Genomic DNA, 22,448 nt, shown 5'->3' on the forward strand with positions numbered 1-22,448 from the left:
AGGTTTCATACGCCAATTGCTAAGCAAATGCTTCTATAAATACGTACCGTTTCTCATGCAAGCGTTTGCCAGAGGCGATCCTCACGGATGCGAGCTTATCGCAACTTCTCGGCAAACCCGTGTTCCTCGAGTCCACTAGCGTCGGTGTCCGGGGTAGCGATTTCAGACTGGGCCTCAGCGAATTTCTGTCTAGCATCGTCAAGTAGGCCCCATGCCTTGGGCTTGCGGCGGGGTTGATCAGAGCCGTTGGCCGGGAGTTGATATCCACGCAATCTGGGATGATTGTTAGCGATTCGAACCAAAATAACGCGTTTGGAATTGACATACCTAGGACCTTTTCCACTACTCTCCGGCATCGAAGAGGCATAAAAACGAGCAAAGGCCTCAACGTCCTGCTCGAAAGACCCACGTTGGATACTCTCCCGCACTCCTGCGAAGAATGTATCCATGACGTGGAAATTGTGGACTTGTAGGAGCGCCCAAGCGGTCATTTCCTTGGCAAGCAGGAGATGGTGAATATAAGCACGATGATAATTCTTGCAGGTATAGCATTCACATCCCTCGCCCAGCGGGGATGTATCTGTAGTGTAGTCTCCGGTCCACAGATCGATTCCCAAAGGCCGAGGCTCGGACTTGCCCTCTTGCAGGGCAGCAGGAGCGGGGAAGACGAATTCCATCGCGATGCCGCCGTCTGACGCCGCGCCCTGCAGAGGCGTGGTCAGAAGGTCTGCTCCAAGCGATACATCTCGCAGGATAGTGTGGGGTGTCTCGGGCTCACTGAAGAGCAATCGAGGAAGGTTCGCCAACGATTCTGGGACGAATCCCAATGACGCAGACTGATATAGTGCGAGGCCGGATATATCCCATCGGAACTCGCTCTCCAAATCATCCAAATAGAGGGACTGCTGCGCATTATCAAGAGGCAAGACAGGTGCAAAATATGCGCTCTTTGACTTCTCTTGCTCTGGTACGGCGTCTCCATAGAGCTGCTCCAATGCATCTCGAGTCCAGGCATGCGTCCGGTCAACCATCTTCCCCCGCCTCTTGGATCCGGGCTGCTTGTTAGCAAGGTCCACCATCCCGATTGCAATATCCGGTCTCAATTTTTGAACTGCCTTCACATAATCATGCGCGGATAATTGAGTGAATCCGACTGAGGTCAGCAGCGCAATGGAACTCGTTGTATTCGCGGGTGGACATGAGATTGGAGGGAATCGCCGCGGACCTAGGATCAAGGGCATATCCTCGGCTACGCAAATGAATTTCTTCAATGGCGACTCATGATCGGCGGCGGGTGTCTTGTAAACGGGGGCCTGCTTTTTCGCGATGACTTGTTATAGCACGTGCTGTCAGTTATGTCCAGATGAGAATTGATTGTGGTCATAGTGCAGTATTCCGCTTACAATCTTCCAATCCAGCATACAAACTGTTGATCTCAGTGTGATCGCGCATCACATCGTGCGCAACATGTGGGACTGTGCCCCGCGAAGTGAGCGGGACATGGTGCGGTGTCGCGAGGACCTTTCGGCCTGGAATGGCCAATTTGCCTACTCGAGGCGCAAGGACTGGAGCAGTGGAGGCCAGGACACTGAAGGTCATCGCTGAGGACGCGGACGTCGCTTGGTCCATGGCGTTCGTGGTTATTGAAAGACCATGTTGCGGGCGGCCTGGATCTTGTTCTTATCGGCCAGGAGAAATCGGATTTCCCGATAAACATCACCGGGGCCTCATTATCTTTCGGACACTTCGTTGGACTATTTTGCATACGTTCAGCAGGAACTGAGGATCTTGATTTATAATTTTCAAACATTTACACCTAATCACAGCCGTTCACCCGAATCAATCATGACAGGCACATCAGCCCCGCCGACGCGACGCGGAGCTCTCATTGTTGTCGAGGGACTCGACCGCGCGGGCAAATCGAGTCAATGTGAGATGCTACGGGATTCGCTCTCGCAGCAAGGGCACGTGGTTAAATACATTCGATTCCCAGGTACCTAGTTACACATTAATTATGGGTACCATTGGTCTAATAATGTCCTCTAGACAGAACGACACCCATTGGGCAATTGATTGATAGCTATCTACGCGGCACGTCGCACCAAGACGACCATTCCATTCACCTCCTTTTCTCGGCGAACCGGTGGGAGATTGCAAAGAGCATCGAAGAAGATATCACGAACGGAACAACAGTTATTGTAGACCGATACTCATATTCCGGTGTTGTCTACTCCGCCGCGAAAGCGAATCCCACACTATCACTGGAGTGGGCATGGCAGCCAGAAATCGGTCTGCCGCGCCCGGATATCTGCCTATTCCTTAGTATTTCACCAGAGGAAGCAGCGAAGCGCGGTGGGTTCGGTGCCGAGCGATATGAAAACGAGGCAATGCAGACCCGTGTGCGAGAGCTCTTCCGGACGATCTTCGAGAAGCAGGAGGATGTTTCCATTATCGATGCGGGTAAATCCATCGATGAGGTGTCACAAGAGATACAGGGTGCTGTAGCTGGTTGCATTGCGCGTTTGGACGTGACCGGCGCGTTGAGGAAATTGGAGCCTCTTGCGAATTAGCGAATTAGAAATAAGATCGGGCGCGCTTCTACTTGGGTCTCATTCAACGAGTTCTGCGTCATCCCAGTCGCTGTCTTCAATCACGATCTCGAGCTTTGATGGAGGTCGGGTCGGGCGGTAGTTCTGTCGGCCCTCGAAATCAGAGTCGGATTCTATCTCGACTTCCTCGAACCAATTTGGGCCTAGGTCATCTTGAGTCGGTTCTTCTAGCATTGACCTTGGCTCAATAGATGAAGATCGAGTGCCTGATGATGCATCCACAGCGGCAGACTCTTTGCGAACACGCTTCTCTTTCTTTCTGAGAATTGCACGCGCTTCTTTCTCTCCTCTATTGCGGAAGCTTAGCTCACGCATCATTGCCACCCACTGTACGGTGTTTCCACACGACGGGCAGGTCCCTTGGATAGGCACTAGGAGATCTGGTTTGTTGGTCGCATCAAGGAATGTGGTAGATAGACATAATAAATGACTCGTGCCGCGGCAATTCGGGTGTGGACACACTACTATTTGTTGTTCGTCCGGAGAGATCGACTCTTTACAGACCGTGCACTGCAGATCACCCGGGTCTTCCAACATAAACATTGACTTTTCGAGATGATCTTCAAGCTTGGTGTAGTCAACTGATAGGTTGTTAATGTTTCCAGTGGGTGCGAGCTCATCGCCTTGCTTGGGGTCTGGCGGCGTTGCAAGGTTGTCCCCATCTATAATAACTTTGACGTTGTCGGGTAAGCGACTATCCACACGGTCATTCCAGGCCCGCCACACACGGTAGACATCGGCACAAAAGAAGCGGACTCGTAATGGCCAAGAAGAGAAATAGGTTGAGCGAAGTAGGCAATGCAAATCCTCCAAATGCGCCATCAGAGATCTCCGAGTCCTCGCTCTGGGTTTCGGTTTCGGCTTGCCCGTCTTCCCATTGCCGTTAGCACTAGCCGTAGCTCGAGGCTTAGGGTCTAAATCATCTTCGGAATCAAGGTGCCGCGACCTTTCCGGGTGTTGCCAAGCCCATCTACGCGAAATGAGAAATTAAGACGCGATGTATATAAACAATTCATATGCGACTTACTCGAATTGCAAGGCGCCGACTCTGCTCGTGAAACCCTCTACGACAAGGGTCATTTCCCAGGGGCGTAATTTATCTCTGGCGGTTCGTTTGGCCCCACCTTTAGCGACACCGTTGTGCTGAGGGAGTCGTCTGATCGGGTTTGGCGTCGAGCCGATGTACAGTGAGGCGTGTCGAACGGTCGAGCGGAGGAGATAACAACAATAATATGCCGGGATTGGTTTTGGTTTTTCGGATTCCTCCATGATGTTTGAATTGAAGAAATTTTATATGCTTTTTTTTCACATTGAGATGTTTAATTCAACGTTGTACCTAGGTAGGCTTGTCAAGTCCTTGAAATTAGCTCTGCCTATTGAATACGGGCGGGTCCTAAGCGGTACCTTGATATACACCGGATCACATGATAGTGTATTTTCTTTTTACCATCTCAAGGGGAAAGGGAAGTGCAGTCTAGGGATATTATTAGAAATTTAATAGAAGTTACTACATGTTTAGCCAAGGGATAGATATGCAATGACTTTCACTAGACAGCCTCTATAAATATGTTATACCTCATCTAATATATGTGCCGTTGAACATATCAGAAAGACCAACAAACAACAATAAAATACATATTTAGACCATTGAAATCTAACAAAATATAGAAACAAGGTCTATACGCAGGTAATTATCACGCTAAAGAGTATCCGAGGCTCATCCTTTATCAATTTGATGTGTCACAAGACACTATATATCCACCAGATATACAGTCTCGTAATATTGGGCTCCCAAATACACCAGAAATCATTTAGGGACACCGTATGATGTTCCCCCCGTTTGCAGCATTGCAGTATAATTACTAAACTTTCAGGTGAAACTCAGGGCCTAAGCGGTACCTGAGCTCAGATTAGCTCATTCTTACAGTAAATCGTATACCGTACTGATCGGTACCGTCGCGGCTGGGTTGAAGGTTCCCCCATAGTCACTCATTGGTTCCTTTCTTACTGGTTGACCACACAAAAGGGACCTGGCAGTACTTCTGGAGTACCACCCCAGTCGATCTTTACTGCACATAATCTCATTCCTCCACTCTTAAGGTTTCTATCCCATCTATCCTTCTTTCCTCTCTGCGACTTGGGCCTCTCTTTTCTTGATTCTATCGCCTTTGGCCCCAAGTCAACCTTGTCTTTTATTTTTCCTTACACTCTATTCACTCATATACTTGGGTTCGTCAACCATTCTTCACCCTTCGGTCACATTGACAGCACGCCGGCAGCCGCCTTTCCTGATATCTATCATCATACCCTGCCTTTGCCGCATTACAGTCATTGTTAATCGAATTCGCTCAAATAGACGCGCTTAATCAAACATCTTCCCTAGTCGTCTGTCCTATTTGGAACAATGGGAGCTCCGGCCTCTGCCGGGGCGACCTCGACGGCCGCGGCAGCCCAGCCGACTCGATCCTCAAGCACCCATCCGTCGCACTCCCACAACGTGCCCCTGAGCGCTCGCAGGTCTGCACCTCTCGACTTGTCCACCGTGGAACGACGTGGGCAGCCCAACAACCCCAGAGAACCATCCAAGCGCATTCGTCCTCATGGTATCCCAGAAGCCCCGACTTTCCGTCCAACGGAGGAGGAATTCAAAGACCCGGTGGCCTACATTCAGAAGATCGCTCCAGAGGGAAGAAAGTATGGAATTTGCCGAGTGGTTCCACCAGAGGGCTGGCAACCGACTTTCGCAATCGATACAGAGGTAGGATCCCTCCTTCCACCTATGCATTTACCATCGCTTTCCGCGCATGGTCACGTCTGACAATGCTGACAATGGATACAGCGATTTCACTTTAAGACCCGTCGACAAGAGCTCAATTCGGTCGAAGGAGGTAAGGGCTCACATCCAGCACATCAGGCTGTCCCGGCTTGCAGGATCACCGCAGTGCGGTTCTGACCCTCATTCAAACATAGGAAACCGCGCGAACATGAACTATGTCGATGGCCTCGCTATGTTTCACAAACAACATGGCACTAACTACAGCCGGCTACCCAGCGTCGACAAGCGACCATTAGATCTCTACAAACTCAAAAAGGCAGTAGAGAGTCGTGGAGGCTTCGAATCCGTATGCAAGACAAAAAAATGGGCAGAAATTGGTCGCGATCTTGGATACAGCGGCAAGATAATGTCTTCTTTGTCCACTTCGCTCAAGAACTCCTACCAGCGCTACTTGCAGCCGTATGAGGAATACTTGGCCCGAGCCAAGCCTGGTGTGCAACAACAGCTTGAACTTGAGCACGGTGGTCCCTACACCCCTTCGCCTCTGCAATCCCCCATGACTCACAAGCCCATGTTTGATGAAAATGGCACGCCCTCTAAAGTCCGCGACGAAACTCCTAGCCTGCCTCGAATGGCCGCTTCACATACCCCAATGGCGTACACACCAGTGGCACATACCCCGATGGCACATACTCCAATGGAAAAGTCTCCGGAGAAGCCAACTCCACCTGTCGAGCCCACTCCTCCCCCTCCTTCACGCCCAGCGGCCGCAGGCTTTACTCCTGTTAACTCCGGCCTCGGTGGCTTTACCGCTGTCAACCACTCCCCTTTCACCCCCGCGAGCAACACCCCTGCGAACAACGGCCCACCAATCAAGCGTGAGGGAGAGAACGGCGCGTCAACACCCAAAGTTGTTTCCGAGCATGCTTCCGTCTCGACACCTATAAACAGTCAAGATGAGGAATCTCTGAAGCGTGCGATTAGCCGTGAGGACAGTTCTCAATGCGAAAACGGCGATGACGATGATGGAAGTGGTCGACGTAGCAAGCGTCTGAAGAAAGGTACACTTTGTAACTCTTTCAATTCTCGAAGGAAGCCTTGTCTAACGCCCTTTCCAGATTCATTCCCAACGATTGCGGGTTCTCACATGTCACTTCTTCGCCCAGCGCCGGTTAGATCGCGTAAGGATGGCTCCCAGCCAGCTGGAGAGGTAGGCGGAGGTTCGTGTCAGCGTTCTAATGATATACTGATTCGTGAACAGAAATGCGAGACTTGTGGCAAATCGGATGACCAAGGGTCTATTCTTGTATGCGACGGTTGCGAACTAGGGTATCACAAAGCGTGTCTCGATCCATCCACCACCACACCATCGGAACACGACTGGCACTGTCCTAAGTGTTTGGTCGGCACAGGAGAATTCGGATTTGAAGACGGCGGTGTTTACTCACTCAAACAGTTCCAGGAGAAGGCCAACGAGTTCAAGAAGAAGTACTTCGCTGCTAAGATGCCCTTCGACCCAGTTCTCAACACGCATCGACGCGAAACCGAGGATGATGTGGAGGCCGAATTCTGGAAGCTTGTCGTTGATTTACATGAGACCGTTGAAGTCGAATACGGCGCGGATATCCACTCGACCACGCATGGAAGTGGATTCCCAACTATCGAGCGGAATCCCCTTGATCCATTTTCGTCAGACCCTTGGAACTTGAATGTCCTTCCATTCTATGGAGACTCGCTCTTCCGTTACATCAAGTCCGACATCTCTGGCATGACGGTTCCCTGGGTCTATGTGGGGATGTGTTTCTCCACTTTCTGCTGGCATAATGAGGATCACTACGCTTATTCCGCGAATTACCAACATTTTGGTGCTACCAAGACCTGGTACGGAATTCCAGGTGCCGATGCGGAGGCCTTCGAGGCGGCCATGCGGGATGCAGTTCCGGAACTTTTCGAAGGCCAACCCGATCTTCTTTTCCAGCTTGTCACCTTGATGCCACCAGACAAGCTTCGCAAGGCCGGCGTTAATGTTTACGCGGTGGATCAGCGAGCTGGTCAATTTGTGCTTACATTCCCTCAAGCATACCATGCCGGCTTCAACCACGGATTTAATTTCAATGAAGCAGTCAACTTCGCGCCTACGGACTGGGAGCCATACGGTGCAGCAGGTGTTGAGCGTCTTCAGAACTTCCGCCGACACCCATGCTTCTCCCACGATGAATTGCTTCTTACCGCTGCTGCACGTGATACCTCTATTGCCACTGCCAAGTGGCTTGCGCCTGCACTAGCAAGGACATGCACTCGTGAACTGGGTGAACGGGCTGCTTTCCTATACAGGCAAAAGGAGGTGTCTGCTCGTACCCCAGGCTTTGGTCCCGACTCCATGACAGATGATGCACAGCCGAAATTCGTAGTTGAGAATGAAGACCTTCCCGAGGATGATTATCAGTGCCAACATTGCAAGGCCTACGCTTACCTCACTCAGTTCCGTTGTCACAAATCAGGCAAGACTGTCTGTTTGTCGCACGTTGACACCTATGACTGCTGTGGCGAAACATTTGCTCAAAAGCTGTGCGGCCCGGGACACACCCTCCGCTATCGCATGAGTGATGATGAATTGCAGGCCCTTGTGCAGAAAGTCCAAGAACGGGCCAGAATCCCTGAAGCATGGTCCGAAAAGCTCGACAAGACCCTGGAGGATGAACCGAAGCCTCAGCTTAAGGCCCTTCATAACTTGCTCAATGAAGGTGAGAAAATCCCATACCACTTGCCAGGCCTTCAAGATCTTGCGGCCTTCGTCCAGCGTTGCGATAAATGGGTTGAAGAAGCCAACAACTACATTACCCGGAAGCAGCAGAACCGGAGAAAAAACGAGAAGGCTTGGCGCAGAGCCAGTACCAAGGCAGCGCAGCTGGACGATCGCGATCGCGAAGTCCGCAGAATTGAACATATCTACGCCCTTCAGGCAGAGGCTGATAAACTTTCGTTCGACTGTCCACAGATGGCGGCGTTGGAAGAGAAAACCCGCGAAATCGAGAAATTCCAACAGGATATCAATAACGCTCTCATGCATCCGCATACCCGCCCTCTCCAGGAGATTGAAGAACTTATCGAACGCGGCAAAAATTTCAACGTGGAAGTCCCGGAACTGGAACACCTAGAGCAAGTCTCCCACCAAATCAAATGGATCGAACAAGCTGTGCGCAAACGAGACCAGTACATGACTCTTACCGATTGCCGGGAACTTGTCGCTGGTGCGGAGAAGCTCGGCCTTTCCGATACCAATGAACACTTAGTTCATTTCAAGGAGCTTGCTCGTCATGGAGATGCGTGGGAGATGAAGGCCAAGGAATTAATGTCCGTTGAAGCCGTTCACTATCAGCAATTAGAAGCTCTCTCTGCGCAGGCCTCCCGTTTTCCAGTTTCACCAGATACTCTCGCGGCCGTCGATGCTATATTGACCAAGCAGCGTGAGGCGCAGAAACGGATCCAGACTCTGTATGAAAAGAGCAAGGATGCGGAGATGAAGAATCGGCCCAAGTACAAGGACATCCGTGACCTCATGGAATCTCTTGAGCATTTGACTAGTCGACCTATCGGGGCGATCGACCTGGAACGTGAACAAAAGCGCCATGAGGACTGGATGAGGAAAGGGAAAAAACTCTTTGGCAAAGCGAATGCCCCTCTTCATATTTTGAGATCCCATATGGAATACGTCGAAAAGCGGAACTCGTACTGTTTCGACCTAGAGGACAGTTACCGACCACCTGTGGAGCCTTCGTCTCGAGACAATTCGCCTGAAGGTTTGCTTGAGAATCCTGGCAATCCTACCAATATGTGGGGCCCAAAGTCAAGAAAGCGAGATGTGTTCTGTATTTGCAGGCACTCTGAAGCAGGAATGATGATTGAATGCGAAGTCTGTCACGAATGGTAAGTTAACAAACAAGCTTTCGGCTTCTGGTGTAGGTTACTGACTTATATAGGTACCATGGCAAATGTTTGAAGATTGCTCGGGGTAAAGTAAAGGAATTTGACAAGTATACCTGCCCAATATGCGATTGGCGTCAGAAGATTCCGCGCGATGCTGCTCGTCCTAAACTTGAGGATCTGCAAGATTGGCACGCCGAAATCGCAACTTTGCCTTTCCAGCCCGAGGAAGAAGAGGTTCTTGAGAGTATCATTAATCAAGCGACAGCCTTCCGCGATTTCCTGCATGGTTTCACTAATGCTGCCTGCACAACCACCGAGGAAGTGCCTACTTTGATATTCTACCTCCGCAAGATCGAGGGCGCTGAGGTTCTTCTTACCTTCGAGACGAATTTCTTCCGACAGGAGATACACAAGTGGGCGCCCGTCGCACCGGAACCACCTCCAATCTTAGAGCAATCTCTGTCAACACGAAAGCCCCGACCGACGAAGCAACAAAAAATCATGGCTCAGCTTGGGGTGAATCGTCCAGAAGATCTTCCGGAGCATCTACGCCCCAAGCACATTGGCGCAACCAAGCGGAAATCTGTTGATGCTCAACCCCAGCCGGGTTCTGGTCAACCTGCCTCCATGAAACCAGCACCGCCGACTTCTAGTAGTGGACAACCTCCTAGCACAGGTCCAACGTTGGCTCAGATGACAGATCCGAACGCTGCGCCATATCCATTCTCTGCAAACTATTCTTTGCCCGCGAGCGATTCCACACCTGCCTTTGCACCTACTTCATCCTCAGCTTTCCTCCCCCACGCAGCCGCTTCTCAGTCCCCTTCATTCCTACCTCGCTCTCCCCCTCCCCAGCCAGATCTGGAAACCTCCCTTTTCAGCCCTCCACGCTTCGGCCATGATCCCCAGTTCGCGAGCAGCAGCCCTCGTCAGAACCTGGATGATGTATTTGCAGACTTGACCAACCAAGAGATTGACCCTGAAGCTGATAACCAGCCCATGGAGAATACCCACGCTAATGAGGCCTTGGAGGCCCTCGTCGTCAGCAATGGCAGTAGTCGTGCTGCCTCTGTTCAAGATGAATCAGTCCAAAATGGTGATCATGGTGAACCGCAGGATGAGCCCAAACTCGACGGCAGTAATGGGGACCTTGGAGACGAGGAACTTTGACTGAGTCTTGTTTTTTTTTCTCGAGATGAATGTTTTGTTTTTATTGAAAACTTGACCTTTTTCAGTCTTTGTTTACTATTTTCTGATTGTTTTCTTGCCTCACTTTCAGTATTTGTTTACTCGCCTTTCCTATGCTTTTATCGTTCTGTTCGGATCAATTCTCAAAAAAAGGGTGTACAAGAGAATGGACTGGCGAGTCCGGGGGTGTTTTCTAGCGATTCTACGCTTTTCTGTTTTTCCATACCACAAGACTATGTCTGTCATGACTGCTTTTCTTTGCTGCTGCCGACACCATGTAATATTAGTTGAATTCAGCCATTTTTATTCATGTCTCCAACTATAAACATCCCATTGATCTGGTCTATTGGACATCCGCATAAGCTCCTAGAGCAGCCTGTCCACCAGTATGAATGAACAATACATTGACCTGATCCAAGGATTCAGCAGAGTCCGCGACTTCTCCTTCGTTCACCCAATGCATCATGCCTCTCGCAACCTTGGCTGTATAAACCGGATCTAGCACCATACCCTCCGTCCGCGCCATAGTCTCAAGAGCCTCTTTACTCTCGCCATCAAGCACACCGTATGCAGTCCCAACAAACCGATCATCAAGCCGCACATCGTCCACCCCAATATCCCGCTCCCCATCAAGTCCGATCAACTCACCCGCCCTCCGCGCAAAAGTAAGAACCCGCTTTTCATGATATGCCCGTGGTTTAGTCGGCGAATTCAGAATCCCAATAATCTTCCGCTCCCCAATCGTCTTTGACACATCCAACTTCTCCAACAGCTTAAACCCAGCCACCAATCCACCGACCGTACTCCCACTTCCACAAGCAACAAAGATGTAATCAAACCTCCCCGAACCCCCAAGCCCCATCTCCCCCTCCTGTGCAGCAATCTCAAACGCCGCGCGCGCATACCCTAGCCCACCAAGCGCATGCAAGCTCGCGCCACCGGGAATCCAATATGGGTTCTGTCCGGACGCCTTCAATTCATCAAGAAGTGGTGTCGCATCCTCCGCTAGCGGATCACCTTCTTTGCAGACGCGAACCTCCGCACCGAGAAGATGGTTGATTTGCACATTTCCGCTGCGTTGGAAGGCTTCCTTATCACTGGCTGCTGCGAGTCCACCGCCTGTGCCGCGGTGTAGAAGAATTAAAGCTTTTAGCCCAAGTTTCCTTGCGAGAGCAGCGACTTGCACAGTGTGGTTGCTTTGGATTGCGCCCTCGGTTACGAGGGTTGTTGCTGCGCCTTGTAGCGGGCCTGGAGGTGTTGGGTTGTTTTCATGGCTGTGGTACAGGGGTGTTTGAGATAGGATATCTGGGACTATGTATTCTAGTTTGCGATATTTGTTGCCTGCGCAGGCTAGTGGGGAGGAGTGGTCTTCTCGTTTGGCGTAGATGGAGATGAGGGGTCGGTGCGGGGAGACTCTTGGGGGTATAATCGAGTCTAAGGGGTGGATGGGAGAGGGATTGGAGTATAGGATGTTATAGCGGGGGATTTGGGCGAATGTTTCTGGCAGTTGTATCGGAAGAGACATTATTTTATGCATGACTTTTGGTGAGATCAAGTTTGGATGTCGTGATGGCGCATTTATATTGTTTGGCCTCATCTTCAAGGCATCAAAGACACCAATCCATCTAATCTATGATGTGTCAGCAATTGCATGACTAAATTGCATGACGTCGGCCCGAGAGCATATAACTAGAGCTCTTGACTGCGATCAAATCCATTCAGCAAAAATGACTCTCCTCCAATTTTTACGACAAGCCCGCCAGTTGCACCTCCGGTTCCTGTCGGGCGCTCTCTCTGAGCCTCCAATCTATGTAATCGGTAATCCCTCTGCCGATCTTGACTCCATCGTCTCGGCGATTATCTACTCCTACTGCGCGAACAACCGGCTTCCTATCAAAAGCCCACGACCACATATCCCACTCTTAAACCTGCCCAATTTCCCCGCTGGGACAGAGCTGTATCGACTAAGACCGGAATTTTCAGCTGCGCTATGGTCATCAACTAATTGTCCCGCTCTGAAGAGTGAAGAGCAATTCGAGAACACCCTACAGTCTGCAGGGAATTTCCTACGCGAGCATGTCATGACTGTTGCGGACTTTGCGCAGTCTCTTGAAGACAAGCATGTGTGGAAACAGACACTCGCCGATGCAACGCTGGTAGACTGGAACGCGTTCCCGTTCCCCTCGACCGATAAGGGCTCCGGATCCCTAACCGGGTTGCCGAGCGTCTCCTTCCGGACTGTTGGATGTATCGACCACCACGTTGACGAGGACTCCATGCCAAGCATCGACGAATTACCAGAAGGCCAGCCGATGATTATTCAGCCGGGACCTGGGTCATGTGCGTCGCTCATTACGTGCGAATTGCAACAGCGGAAACTCTGGGACGCAACCCCAGAGATGGTGCAGGTTGCGAAGCTTGCTCTTTCCGCGGTGTTGATCGATACCTCGAACCTCACTGCAGAAGGCAAAGTGACCGATGTCGATCGTATGGCTGTTGAATTCCTGAAATCTCAAATCGAGGGGGAAACACAAGCTGCAATGGATGCAAAGGGCGATTGGGATTTGGAGGCGTTCTACAAGAGCATTCTTTATGCTAAGCAGAATAGCCTCGATCTTCTTACTATGGACGAAATATTGGACCGCGATTATAAAGACTGGACTGAGACGTCACAGTCCTCGGGGAAGACCGTGAAAATGGGCTTCTGCTCTGCCGTCAAGCCCATGCGATGGATTGTACAGAAGGCGGGTGGTCCAGAGAAGTTTATGGAAGCTGTGCGCTCGTTCGCGGCTTCTACTAAGAAAAACTTGGATGTGCTTGTTATTATGACGGCGTTTACTGGCACTAACGACAAATTTTGTCGCGAGCTGTTTGTCAGTGTGATGAGTGACAATGAAGCAGCTGACAAGGGTGTCAAGAGATTCGCTGAGCATTCCTCTCACCACCTTGGGCTCATAGAATGGTCCCCGCTGGATGAGGAGGATATCCCTGAGTTGACTGGAGATTGTCTTTCTACATTGAATAAAGACTCACCCCTCTGGAGGAGGCTGTGGGTTCAAACCTATGCGGCTGGGAGTAGGAAACAGGTTGCGCCGTTGTTCCGGGCAGCAGTGGCTAAATTATAGAAGAAATTCATAGAAGATGTCTTAGATATTAAATGTACCTGTTGTTATTTGGCTTATTGGCCGATTCCCTTCACTATATATTATTCGACTGCTACTCATAGCCTTTTGGGCTAGTTTATATGGTGACTCTTGTGGAATTGAGTTTCTCAAATTCCTATTAATTCATACATACTCTTTAACACTGAAATCCAGGTATGTGGAGTAGAACACAAACAAATAGAACGCAGTATATGCAATGCTCCAAGCTAACCTCATGCAAATGCTAGTATGCCAGGAGGACAATATGACAAAAAAAAAGGATATGCAACTCGCAATAAGACAAACCAAAATAAGAAGAAAAAAACACACATAGCCACCTCCTCCCGAATTTGGTGTATCTGAAGGCTTCAAGTTAAAACGCCGATAATAGGTAAAAAAAAAAAAAATCAAACACATTCCCACTCGCAAAATACACACCAGCGCGCAGCTCGGTCAGCTAGCACAAGACCGCGCCACATACCACGCTCACCAATCTTAATAACAGTCTCCCAAACACTACCCTCAGCAACGGCATCAGTGACAGATTCAGTACCGGTATCACTGCCGATCATGTGCTCAGCTTTACGGGTGAGACGAAGAATCTTGCCAGACGGGGACTGGATCGCTAATTTCGCAGCCTTATCCCGTCCAGAAGTAGATCTGCCCGACGAAATGACCGAGGTCGACGCCGAGAACTCATTGGAAGCACCCGATACAGTCGAGCCGCCTGCTGTACTGGACACCATGCTCAATGCACTGGATGGACGAGTGAAGACGGACGAAGGCGAGCCGCGGCCATTAGAGGCCTCGTCCTTGCCTGACCCAGGAGCAGCAGGATGTTGCCGGACAGCGAACACAAATGTATTGTTGACTGCCAGACGAGAGCACTGTGGCTGCATGATGTACAAGTCATGTCGCTGAGCATGGGGTGTAGGATGACGCAGGACAAAGTCGTAAGATGGATTTTCGCCGGTGTGGAGTATTGGTAGGGCCAAGGCTAGGGGATGGGGAATATCTCGACTTGAGTGCATGAGTCCCTTCTTGCCTGCATAAATCTTCAGCACACCTTGGCCTTCGTCGCCTGGCAGGACAGCCTTGATTGTGATGCGTTTTTGGCCGCGGATCCAGTCCGGCTGGACCAAGGCGCGCTTGCGCACAATGTCTCCGCTTTCGAAGCAATCGCCATCTGCGTCGCGGGCGAACCCCGGGGCTTCGACTTCCGCGGCACATTCAACATCCGTAGGGACTAGCATGCGTAGTTGCATGACCTCCAATCCGTCGATACGGAGGAAGCTTGTGTCGTAATCCGGCATCTGGACGTTAAGCTTGAAGTATGGCGGGCACACAGTAGGCAGGGAGAGGAGAACATCTGGCGAAATTGGCGGGCAGATGTGCTGTTCTTCCGGATAGAGCGGGACATGAGTGTAGCAGAGATCAAGCGGGCGCGTAAGGAAGTACCAGCTCTCCGCTACGGAAGAGTTGTTGGAAACGAATTTACTGCGTTGAGGGTTCGTGGGATTTGCAAGTGCGCAATCCATAAAGCGCCATTCACCATCCACGAGAACAGAGTTCCACCAGTGATTGGGACGGGAGAGACTTTCTAGATCGAGCGCATCACCGGGGCTCTTAAGGAAACCTCGGATAATTTCTGTATGCAGGCCAACGGCTGCGCACATCTCGTGTACCAATAGTGCAATTTCCTCTGGGGTACCTCGTTTGGCCTGTAGGAGTCTCTTCATATCAACTTCGAGGCCGTCGACAGGTTCCTCCCACGAGATTTTCTCGCTAACCCAGGTAAAGATGGCCCGAAGACGCTGAACGTCACTCTTGTAGGGTCGGCAGATATAGGCTTGCGCGAGGCTCATGGGGTTCGTCATAGGGGGTAGACTGCTGATGAATCGTGCACTCTTATCAACGAGGTTAAGATTAGCTCCATGGAAGTTCGTTGGCTCGGTGATCGGTTGCCCATCGATGCTCTCATCGCCCTCCGCGGTATCGTACAGTTCTTCCACGGAGTAGATAACAGGGTGATCCATCATTTGACATCGTTCTGCCCTGTCGATCCTCTCGTTTCGACTAGGAGATGACGCCCGGTTAACGTCTCGGCGCACCTGAACCCAGTCAATGGCGCCAGCTCCGAGTCCCATATCACGGCCACTATCACGATTTGAGTGAGATGCAAGAGCCGGTGACACAACGTCTATCCCTCTGATACTCTTGGTTGGAGAACCTGATCTCTCGCCGTGGCCAACCGAAATGCTACTCCTCGCGCTGGCCGCACCAGTCTTGGCTGTTTCAAATATCTTTTTGAAAAACCCTTGCTTTTTGCTCTTTGGCGTAGAGAGGCCACCAAAGACTCCGCTATGATCCGTCGAGTCAAGACCGGTGGACGACCACGGAATAGCTGACGATGCACCCTGGCGAGACGAGTTATGACTTGAGTGATATGAAACACCAGTGAAAGGAGTCTCCGGGCGTACGTCACTAAACCCTCGAGAGCGCACAGTGTCCATAGCAGTATTTGGCCTCTCATGCCCGCCTCGCCTAGCAAAGCTTCCCGCGCTCGTCGCACTAAATCCTCCCGCAGAGAAACCACTCATAACACTTTGACTGGTCTTGTCTGTGCTCGTCGTCATGGATGTGCCATTACTTTGCACCCCACTAGATGAATTGGTGGCACTAGACTTATTGGTAAAAGACCGGTTGAGAATGTCACCCCGGAGATCATGGCCGGAACGCCGGGCCTTGAGGGGCGCATATTGTCCTGGTATGGAGTTATTTCGTGGGTGGTAGGTGGCATGTTTCGGAGGAGGGGGAGGAGGTCCGTTGTCGTCGTCCTGGGCGCTTCTTCGATCCTCAGGCGATCGATTCTGATCTTCCAACTGACGTAGGCGGCTCTCCATTCTTTGGACATAGTTGTTTAGTTGAGGCGGACCATCCATATGGTCATGGCTATAAACGCTGTTGCGGTGGACAAGTCCGCCCTGTGGTTGCTCTTTCTCGCCATCAAAGCCCATTGACGTCAAAGGCCGGCGTCTGTTTCCTTGGGGGGTTCTTTCGTGCGAGGTGTCAAATTCTTCAGGCGACCAGGGATTGTTGAACATTGGAGATGGAGAAGGTGACTGGGCCTCACGAGGTAGACCCATATCTTCCAATGAAGTCATAACATCTTCCATGGCATCTCGCAACGGAGATGGTGTGTTTCCGTGAATATCTGACTGTGCCGAGGTTTCAGAGACAGCGGAGTGCATTGAGGCTGCAGATGGTGATGGGGTACGATCGAATATCGTGTAACGGTCATTCATAACTAATGGCGTGGGGGATCGTGATGGGCGGGGGGAGTGCGAAGGAGGCTGAGGAGAGTGCGCATGATGCTGAGATGAGTGCATTGGTGGCAACGGTGAATGACTTCGTGTTGGAGAATGCATGGGCGGCTGAGGAGAGCGGGATTCCGTACGAGGAATGATGACTCGGTGTGGCGGCGGCGGAGGGGGGGAGGAGAGTCTTCTCGCTCTTCGTACATTTGCACTGGGGATGGTTCACGAGACGGAACACGGTAAGATGACATACTGCCGTGAGAGACTAGCGCAGATGGATGTTCCTGCATTGGTAATGGCGATTGAGCCCGGTAGGAGGACATACTTCCATGTGGCATGTGCGCAGGTGGATGATCCTGCATGTACAATGGAGATGGCCCGCGGGATGGAGCCTGGTACATACTACCGTGTGGAACCATCGCAGAATGGTCCTGCATTGGCAGCGGAGATGGGCCCCCGTGATGGAGCCCGGTAAGATGAAATACGCCCGTGTGGCACCATCGCAGATGAATGATCTTGCATTGGTAATGGCGATGGAGCACGATAAGATGACATACCGCCGTGAGAGACCGTCGCAGATGGATGTTCCTGCATTGGTAGTGGCGATTGAGCCTGGTAGGAGGACATACTACCATGTGGTATGGTTGCAGGTGGATGATCATCCATATACATTGGAGATGGCTCACGCGATGATGCCTGATAGGATGACATGCTCCCTTGGGAGATAGTAGGTGGCGGATATTCTTGCATTTGCAATGGGGAGGGCTCGCGCGAAGAGCCCCGGTAAGATGAAATACTGCCATGTGGCAGAGTCGGGGGCGGGTAATCCTGCATTTGCAACGGAGATGGCTCACGAGACGAAGCCCGATAAGATGACATGCTGCCTTGTGGAACCATGGCAGATGAATGCTCGTGTACTGGCAAGGGGGACGGATTGCGGGACAGAGGACGGGTGGATGAAATGCTCCCCTTCGGCGTCACTGCATATGAACGTTCCTGCGTTTGTAATGGAGATTGCTCACGGGATGAAGGTCGAGAGGATGAGACACTTCCCCTCGGCAGCATCGATGGTGCCCGTTCAGGCTCCGCAGACGAACGAGGAGAGACACCGCGTGAAGAAGACCGCGAGCCAGACGATTGGGGTCGAGATAGTGAGCCTTGGTTCTTGACAGCTGACGCATGCGTGCGCAAAGGCTTCGTACTTCGTGGAATGGCGCCATCCCGAGGTGGTGTTTGGGGAATTGCGGGTGCCGCTGGGTTAGATTGGGTTGCGCGCCGAGCGACGGAAGCTGGTGATACGGCTTCCTTATGCGCCTGGAAGGGTTTCCGCCAGACAGTCTTCTGTTTCTTGGGAGCTGATGTGGGGTTGTTGATCGGAGAAGATCCTGCTAGCACCATTGGACTAGTAGTGTCGCGGCTCACGGGCACGAAGTCTTCACTCAGAAGCTCGACAAAATTGGACGGGAACAGTCCAACTGCGCGCCTGTCACGGCGCAACCGACCCATCCACCATTGTCCATCGCCTGCATTCAAGCATTCAATCAAGTCACCCTCCACAAATCCCAGATCTCGTGTAGTCTCTCCGCCCCAGGAATACACTGCTCGGCACCAGCATGGAAACCGCATTGGCAGCTGAGCCATCGTGGTCACTTGAACACGGTTTCGTCGGGCGCAACACACGGGATCGACTTAATAAGTCGTTTCAAAACCTGGCGCACTTATGAAAAGTCCACATCCAGGTAAAGGTAGGAAAGTGATATATCAATCGACGAGTTTGTGTTGTTGATTCGAACCCAATACAACACAGCTTGGTCAGATGGGTGACAAGGTCCGCACGGCCGCAGGGATAGCAACGATCGCTCAATCAATCAGCATTGTCGAGAGAATAAGGAGGTTTCGATTGGGTGGTTCAAAATAAAAAAGATTGGCGAATGGAGATTCAATTTCACCGAATGGGGCCAACAAAGCTGGTTACGAAGACGTGGGGGAAGGCAGAGCGGTTCAGATCGGTGAGGCCTAAGACGACACTTGGGGCGTAAACTGGGACTGGGGTTGTTTGTTTGTGGCCCAATCAGGACTAGCGGCGGAGGGTCGCCTTATCGATAAGCTTATATCATATTATGTAATATCTCCTGTCCCCCGAGTCTTGAAAGAGACCATGATCGTTCCAAGGTTATTCCTCTTAGCAGTCATGAGCCTATATATTGGGCATGCATATGCATGTCTTGAAATCAAGCCCCGGGGTATCGTAGTAGTCAAATACCGGGCGATGTTTCCACCTTTGTTCCAACTATAGAAAAGCTGGAGCCGACACCGAACCATGGATCGGTGTCGAACAACCCTGGTACTCTCGACAACAGAGGGTCTCTGGCGAACTAGAAATATCTTTATTTTCACTTGCTTGAATTACATTATATTGACGATTAATCTTGAGGGCTGCCCCTTTCAAGAGTGGAATAACTGGGGGCGTTGGATTTAAACCTCTGGGAGAAAGCCTTGAAAAAGTACTAATAACCAACCCCTACCGTTATAGATATCTGCAACTGGTTCTTGTCTGAAAATAAGAAGTCTAATTATACTACTCGGTAGAGATTTTATCTAGTATCTAAGTATAGTATAGAGGTCGATGACTCGCTGAATATGTAGAATTTCGTACAGTGGGTAAAATATATATATATAATGTAGGTAAGCACAGTAGTCCTTAAATATTTCCACAGTTTGCTCTATTTAACATTCTTCATTTCCGCCTTAATATTATACATCCCCTCATATATTATTACCATTGTGGCTTCAGTACATAGTTACATAGCATGTAGATTAATTTGTTCAAAGAAACTTCGCTAAACCCCCTTATAGATATGGTTTTTGTTGACGACCCTAAAGCCCCTGAAACCCGCAGATAACCAGCTAGCATTCCTCACCCACTTATGTGAGTTATCCAGTTAATTAACTTAACTATGTGATTACGAACACCCTAACTTTGCTTGGTATCTGATCCTAAACTTACAGAGCTACCCCCTTCGCGATCCATGCACACTGCCCTTAGCCTCGCTTTCGGCAACCAAATCAAAACAGAACCGTTTTCAAAGCAATATAAGCTACCATATCACAGGTTATATAGAGAAAAGCCTTCTACACAGTTTATGCTATTTCACCGCCTTGACATCTAATATCACTACTAATCAGACTACAAGAAAGGCCGCCAAAAAGACGTGGCAAGGCTGCAAACCCGGCCGACTATCATTGCTATAAATTATTTACACTATACGTTGTACAATTTAAAAATCTGGGAAGTCGGATAGCCAATGCCAAGATTGGAGAATTTTCACATTCTCGGAGTGGCCATGGAATCTTCAGCTACCATAAACAGTTTACTGTTTTCGGATCACCCAACTCAACGACACCCCTTTACGAAGACGTACGGGAGCCAAGGTTCAAAACCCCATTCTAGCGGGATTTTTGCCTGAATCCCTTAATTTAAAACGGCAGAATATTAAAATACCTGAAATGGTCTGATAGGCAAAGGGAGCTATACGAATGTGGTGAGTCTGAATCGGGGTATTTGTCGTGCTTACTCGGAGAGCTTTTGATTGATGCTTTCATTTCCATGAGAACTTGGGGATATATTCGGCCAAGTTGATCTCTGGATTTTTCGTGACTGCGGCTTGAGCCCACCCCGCCGAGACACCGTTAAGACAGGCGAGCTTGCCGTCGCACCGAAATCGCATACGAATCAACCAATATCATGCTCTGGGTGGGTATGATCATCGGTCGGTTTGCCAATACCCACCAGGCACCCCCAGTGCACGTATTGGCTGCTATTGAACTGTGCATGTGGGTCCTTCTACACGAGATGGCCAACCTGGACATGGAGGAGGTTAATGAGAGCGCTTTAGGAGGATAAATCTTTAACCAGCTTGGCCGATTGGCCATGCGAGGAGTCCTCCGTGGATTTGGGATTTGGGGGAGTAACTCAGTTTTCAAAACGAGCAGTGTGCAGGAACCTTCGGACTGAGGTCTCTAAAAGACAATATACATACATATGGTAGCCTACGTAGGTACCTGGTATAAGGTACCCACAATATCCTTCATCCCAGCATACTAGTCTTGCATTAGTAGACTGCTGGAAAAATAACCCTGTACATTAACCCAAGGCAGAGCCTATCGCCCTTCTGTTTTACCCAGCTTCCGGCTTTGACGTTTAGACATAACCTGTGTACTGGTGTTGGTTTTGTACTAATATTCCGCACTTTTTTTTATCCGGCCGTACATAGAAACAGCTACCATAATATCTAGGGTATCATTCAGTTTTGTTCTATTTGTTCTTATCACTGCTTCCTTTCGCAAAATACAGTCTGTTTGCAGTCAGTTATCGCAGGGGCCCGGTCCGTTGCCATAGAATGACCTGGGTCCACTCGATCGATCGATGGCTTGAGAACATTTGGGTCGATCGTCCGATGAACCACGTGTATAATTGATGGCATATTCCATATTCTAACAATTGTGTGATGGCGTTGAATAATTTCATTTGAATATCTTATTGATGGCATTGACGGCACAGAAAGTCACCGGAAGAATGAGAATGAGACCTTCCAGGCTACGACCATCTGAAACGAGACTTGATGTCTCAGAATTTGGAGTTGGAGTCATGACGTACTGGAACCCCTACGATGATGCCTTTAGGCGACTACACTTCCTTACTGACTTGCAAGTCATTTGTAGAAACTGTTCATAATCGGTTTCCTGCATTCTAATAATGTATTCTATGTCTTGACGAGCGTATGTTGTGGAAGGGGAGAATTTTGAACTCAGGAAGCTGTCCCTATGGTTTCTAAAATTAAAGATAAATAAGCCTCTTTAATCTTTAAGCTCTTCTATCGGTGCATTCTTCGAAAATTCCTTGCCAATGTACATAGGGCAAATCACATCACGTGATGATGGAAGCAGCGGCTGTAACCTTCCGAATGCAGCGACTCCATCTCTTTTATTGCAACTTCATTGTAATGTTTCTTCGGAACGAGTCTATTGTCTATGATTTATGCCAGGTTTTTCCGCGGGTAGCTCGGCTCATGTACCTATTTTAAATCTTGATTTCTGGAGTCATTGCTAGTTTTATCCGCAAACAGCACTTTGGCATCCGTGAACTAGCATCGCTTAGACGTTAGCCTTAGTAATTCAAAACCCATGACTCAGGATCCAATCAGGTTATCAAAGGAACCAAGCTTTCAGTTCGGTCCAGCCCAGTTCCACTTACGATCTACTCAGGCAGCCATACCAAGTTCTTCGAGGGATTATTAAACTCGGCAGTAACGGTGCCATTGAACCATTTTAGGAAGTATACTTATCAATACCAGAACTGCGAAAATATACGAATTTTTGTTGAATATTGAGGAACAAGCCGTGGGATCATACGTTTCCCAATGGTTCCAGCTGGGTTACCATACCATAAAATCCTGTTTTACAAGAATGAATCTGGGACCCAAGCCCT

The 22,448-nt window shown here is 50.0% G+C and overlaps 8 protein-coding genes across 8 annotated transcripts; 3 read left to right on the forward strand and 5 right to left on the reverse strand.

Moving 5' to 3' along the window:
• Positions 1 to 95: 95 nt before the first annotated feature.
• Positions 96 to 1,629, reverse strand: N7487_000189 (tRNA-ribosyltransferase family protein; the record flags this gene model as incomplete). Its single annotated transcript, XM_056867938.1, has 3 exons — positions 96 to 273; positions 328 to 1,330; positions 1,404 to 1,629. 3 exons carry the CDS (start codon positions 1,627 to 1,629, stop codon positions 96 to 98), a joined length of 1,407 nt encoding a protein of 468 aa, XP_056732722.1.
• A 216-nt stretch (positions 1,630 to 1,845) lies between these two features.
• Positions 1,846 to 2,570, forward strand: N7487_000190 (bifunctional thymidylate/uridylate kinase; the record flags this gene model as incomplete). The annotated part of the gene is made up of 2 exons (XM_056867939.1): positions 1,846 to 1,993; positions 2,047 to 2,570. 2 exons carry the CDS (start codon positions 1,846 to 1,848, stop codon positions 2,568 to 2,570), a joined length of 672 nt encoding a protein of 223 aa, XP_056732723.1.
• Positions 2,571 to 2,609: 39 nt separating this feature from the next.
• N7487_000191 (structure-specific endonuclease subunit SLX1) lies at positions 2,610 to 3,878 on the reverse strand (the record flags this gene model as incomplete). Its single annotated transcript, XM_056867940.1, has 2 exons — positions 2,610 to 3,579; positions 3,637 to 3,878. 2 exons carry the CDS (start codon positions 3,876 to 3,878, stop codon positions 2,610 to 2,612), a joined length of 1,212 nt encoding a protein of 403 aa, XP_056732724.1.
• A 1,135-nt stretch (positions 3,879 to 5,013) lies between these two features.
• On the forward strand, positions 5,014 to 10,482 carry N7487_000192 (uncharacterized protein; the record flags this gene model as incomplete). Its single annotated transcript, XM_056867941.1, has 6 exons — positions 5,014 to 5,367; positions 5,449 to 5,497; positions 5,580 to 6,446; positions 6,504 to 6,595; positions 6,647 to 9,312; positions 9,366 to 10,482. The coding sequence occupies 6 exons, from the start codon at positions 5,014 to 5,016 to the stop codon at positions 10,480 to 10,482; spliced, it is 5,145 nt and encodes a 1,714-aa protein (XP_056732725.1).
• A 361-nt stretch (positions 10,483 to 10,843) lies between these two features.
• Positions 10,844 to 12,025, reverse strand: N7487_000193 (1-aminocyclopropane-1-carboxylate deaminase/D-cysteine desulfhydrase; the record flags this gene model as incomplete). Its single annotated transcript, XM_056867942.1, has 1 exon — positions 10,844 to 12,025. One exon carries the CDS (start codon positions 12,023 to 12,025, stop codon positions 10,844 to 10,846), a length of 1,182 nt encoding a protein of 393 aa, XP_056732726.1.
• Positions 12,026 to 12,227: 202 nt separating this feature from the next.
• Positions 12,228 to 13,625, forward strand: N7487_000194 (putative exopolyphosphatase; the record flags this gene model as incomplete). The annotated part of the gene is made up of 1 exon (XM_056867943.1): positions 12,228 to 13,625. One exon carries the CDS (start codon positions 12,228 to 12,230, stop codon positions 13,623 to 13,625), a length of 1,398 nt encoding a protein of 465 aa, XP_056732727.1.
• Positions 13,626 to 14,050: 425 nt separating this feature from the next.
• Positions 14,051 to 17,032, reverse strand: N7487_000195 (putative SH3 domain protein (Cyk3); the record flags this gene model as incomplete). The annotated part of the gene is made up of 1 exon (XM_056867944.1): positions 14,051 to 17,032. One exon carries the CDS (start codon positions 17,030 to 17,032, stop codon positions 14,051 to 14,053), a length of 2,982 nt encoding a protein of 993 aa, XP_056732728.1.
• Positions 17,033 to 17,362: 330 nt separating this feature from the next.
• N7487_000196 (uncharacterized protein) lies at positions 17,363 to 18,601 on the reverse strand (the record flags this gene model as incomplete). The annotated part of the gene is made up of 1 exon (XM_056867945.1): positions 17,363 to 18,601. The coding sequence occupies one exon, from the start codon at positions 18,599 to 18,601 to the stop codon at positions 17,363 to 17,365; it is 1,239 nt and encodes a 412-aa protein (XP_056732729.1).
• Between the last annotated feature and the right edge of the window lie 3,847 nt (positions 18,602 to 22,448).

The sequence above is a fragment of the Penicillium crustosum genome (assembly GCF_028827405.1).
Source record: "Penicillium crustosum strain IBT 35664 chromosome Unknown utg000001l_segment0_segment0, whole genome shotgun sequence".
NCBI classification, from domain to species: Eukaryota; Fungi; Ascomycota; class Eurotiomycetes; order Eurotiales; family Aspergillaceae; genus Penicillium; species Penicillium crustosum.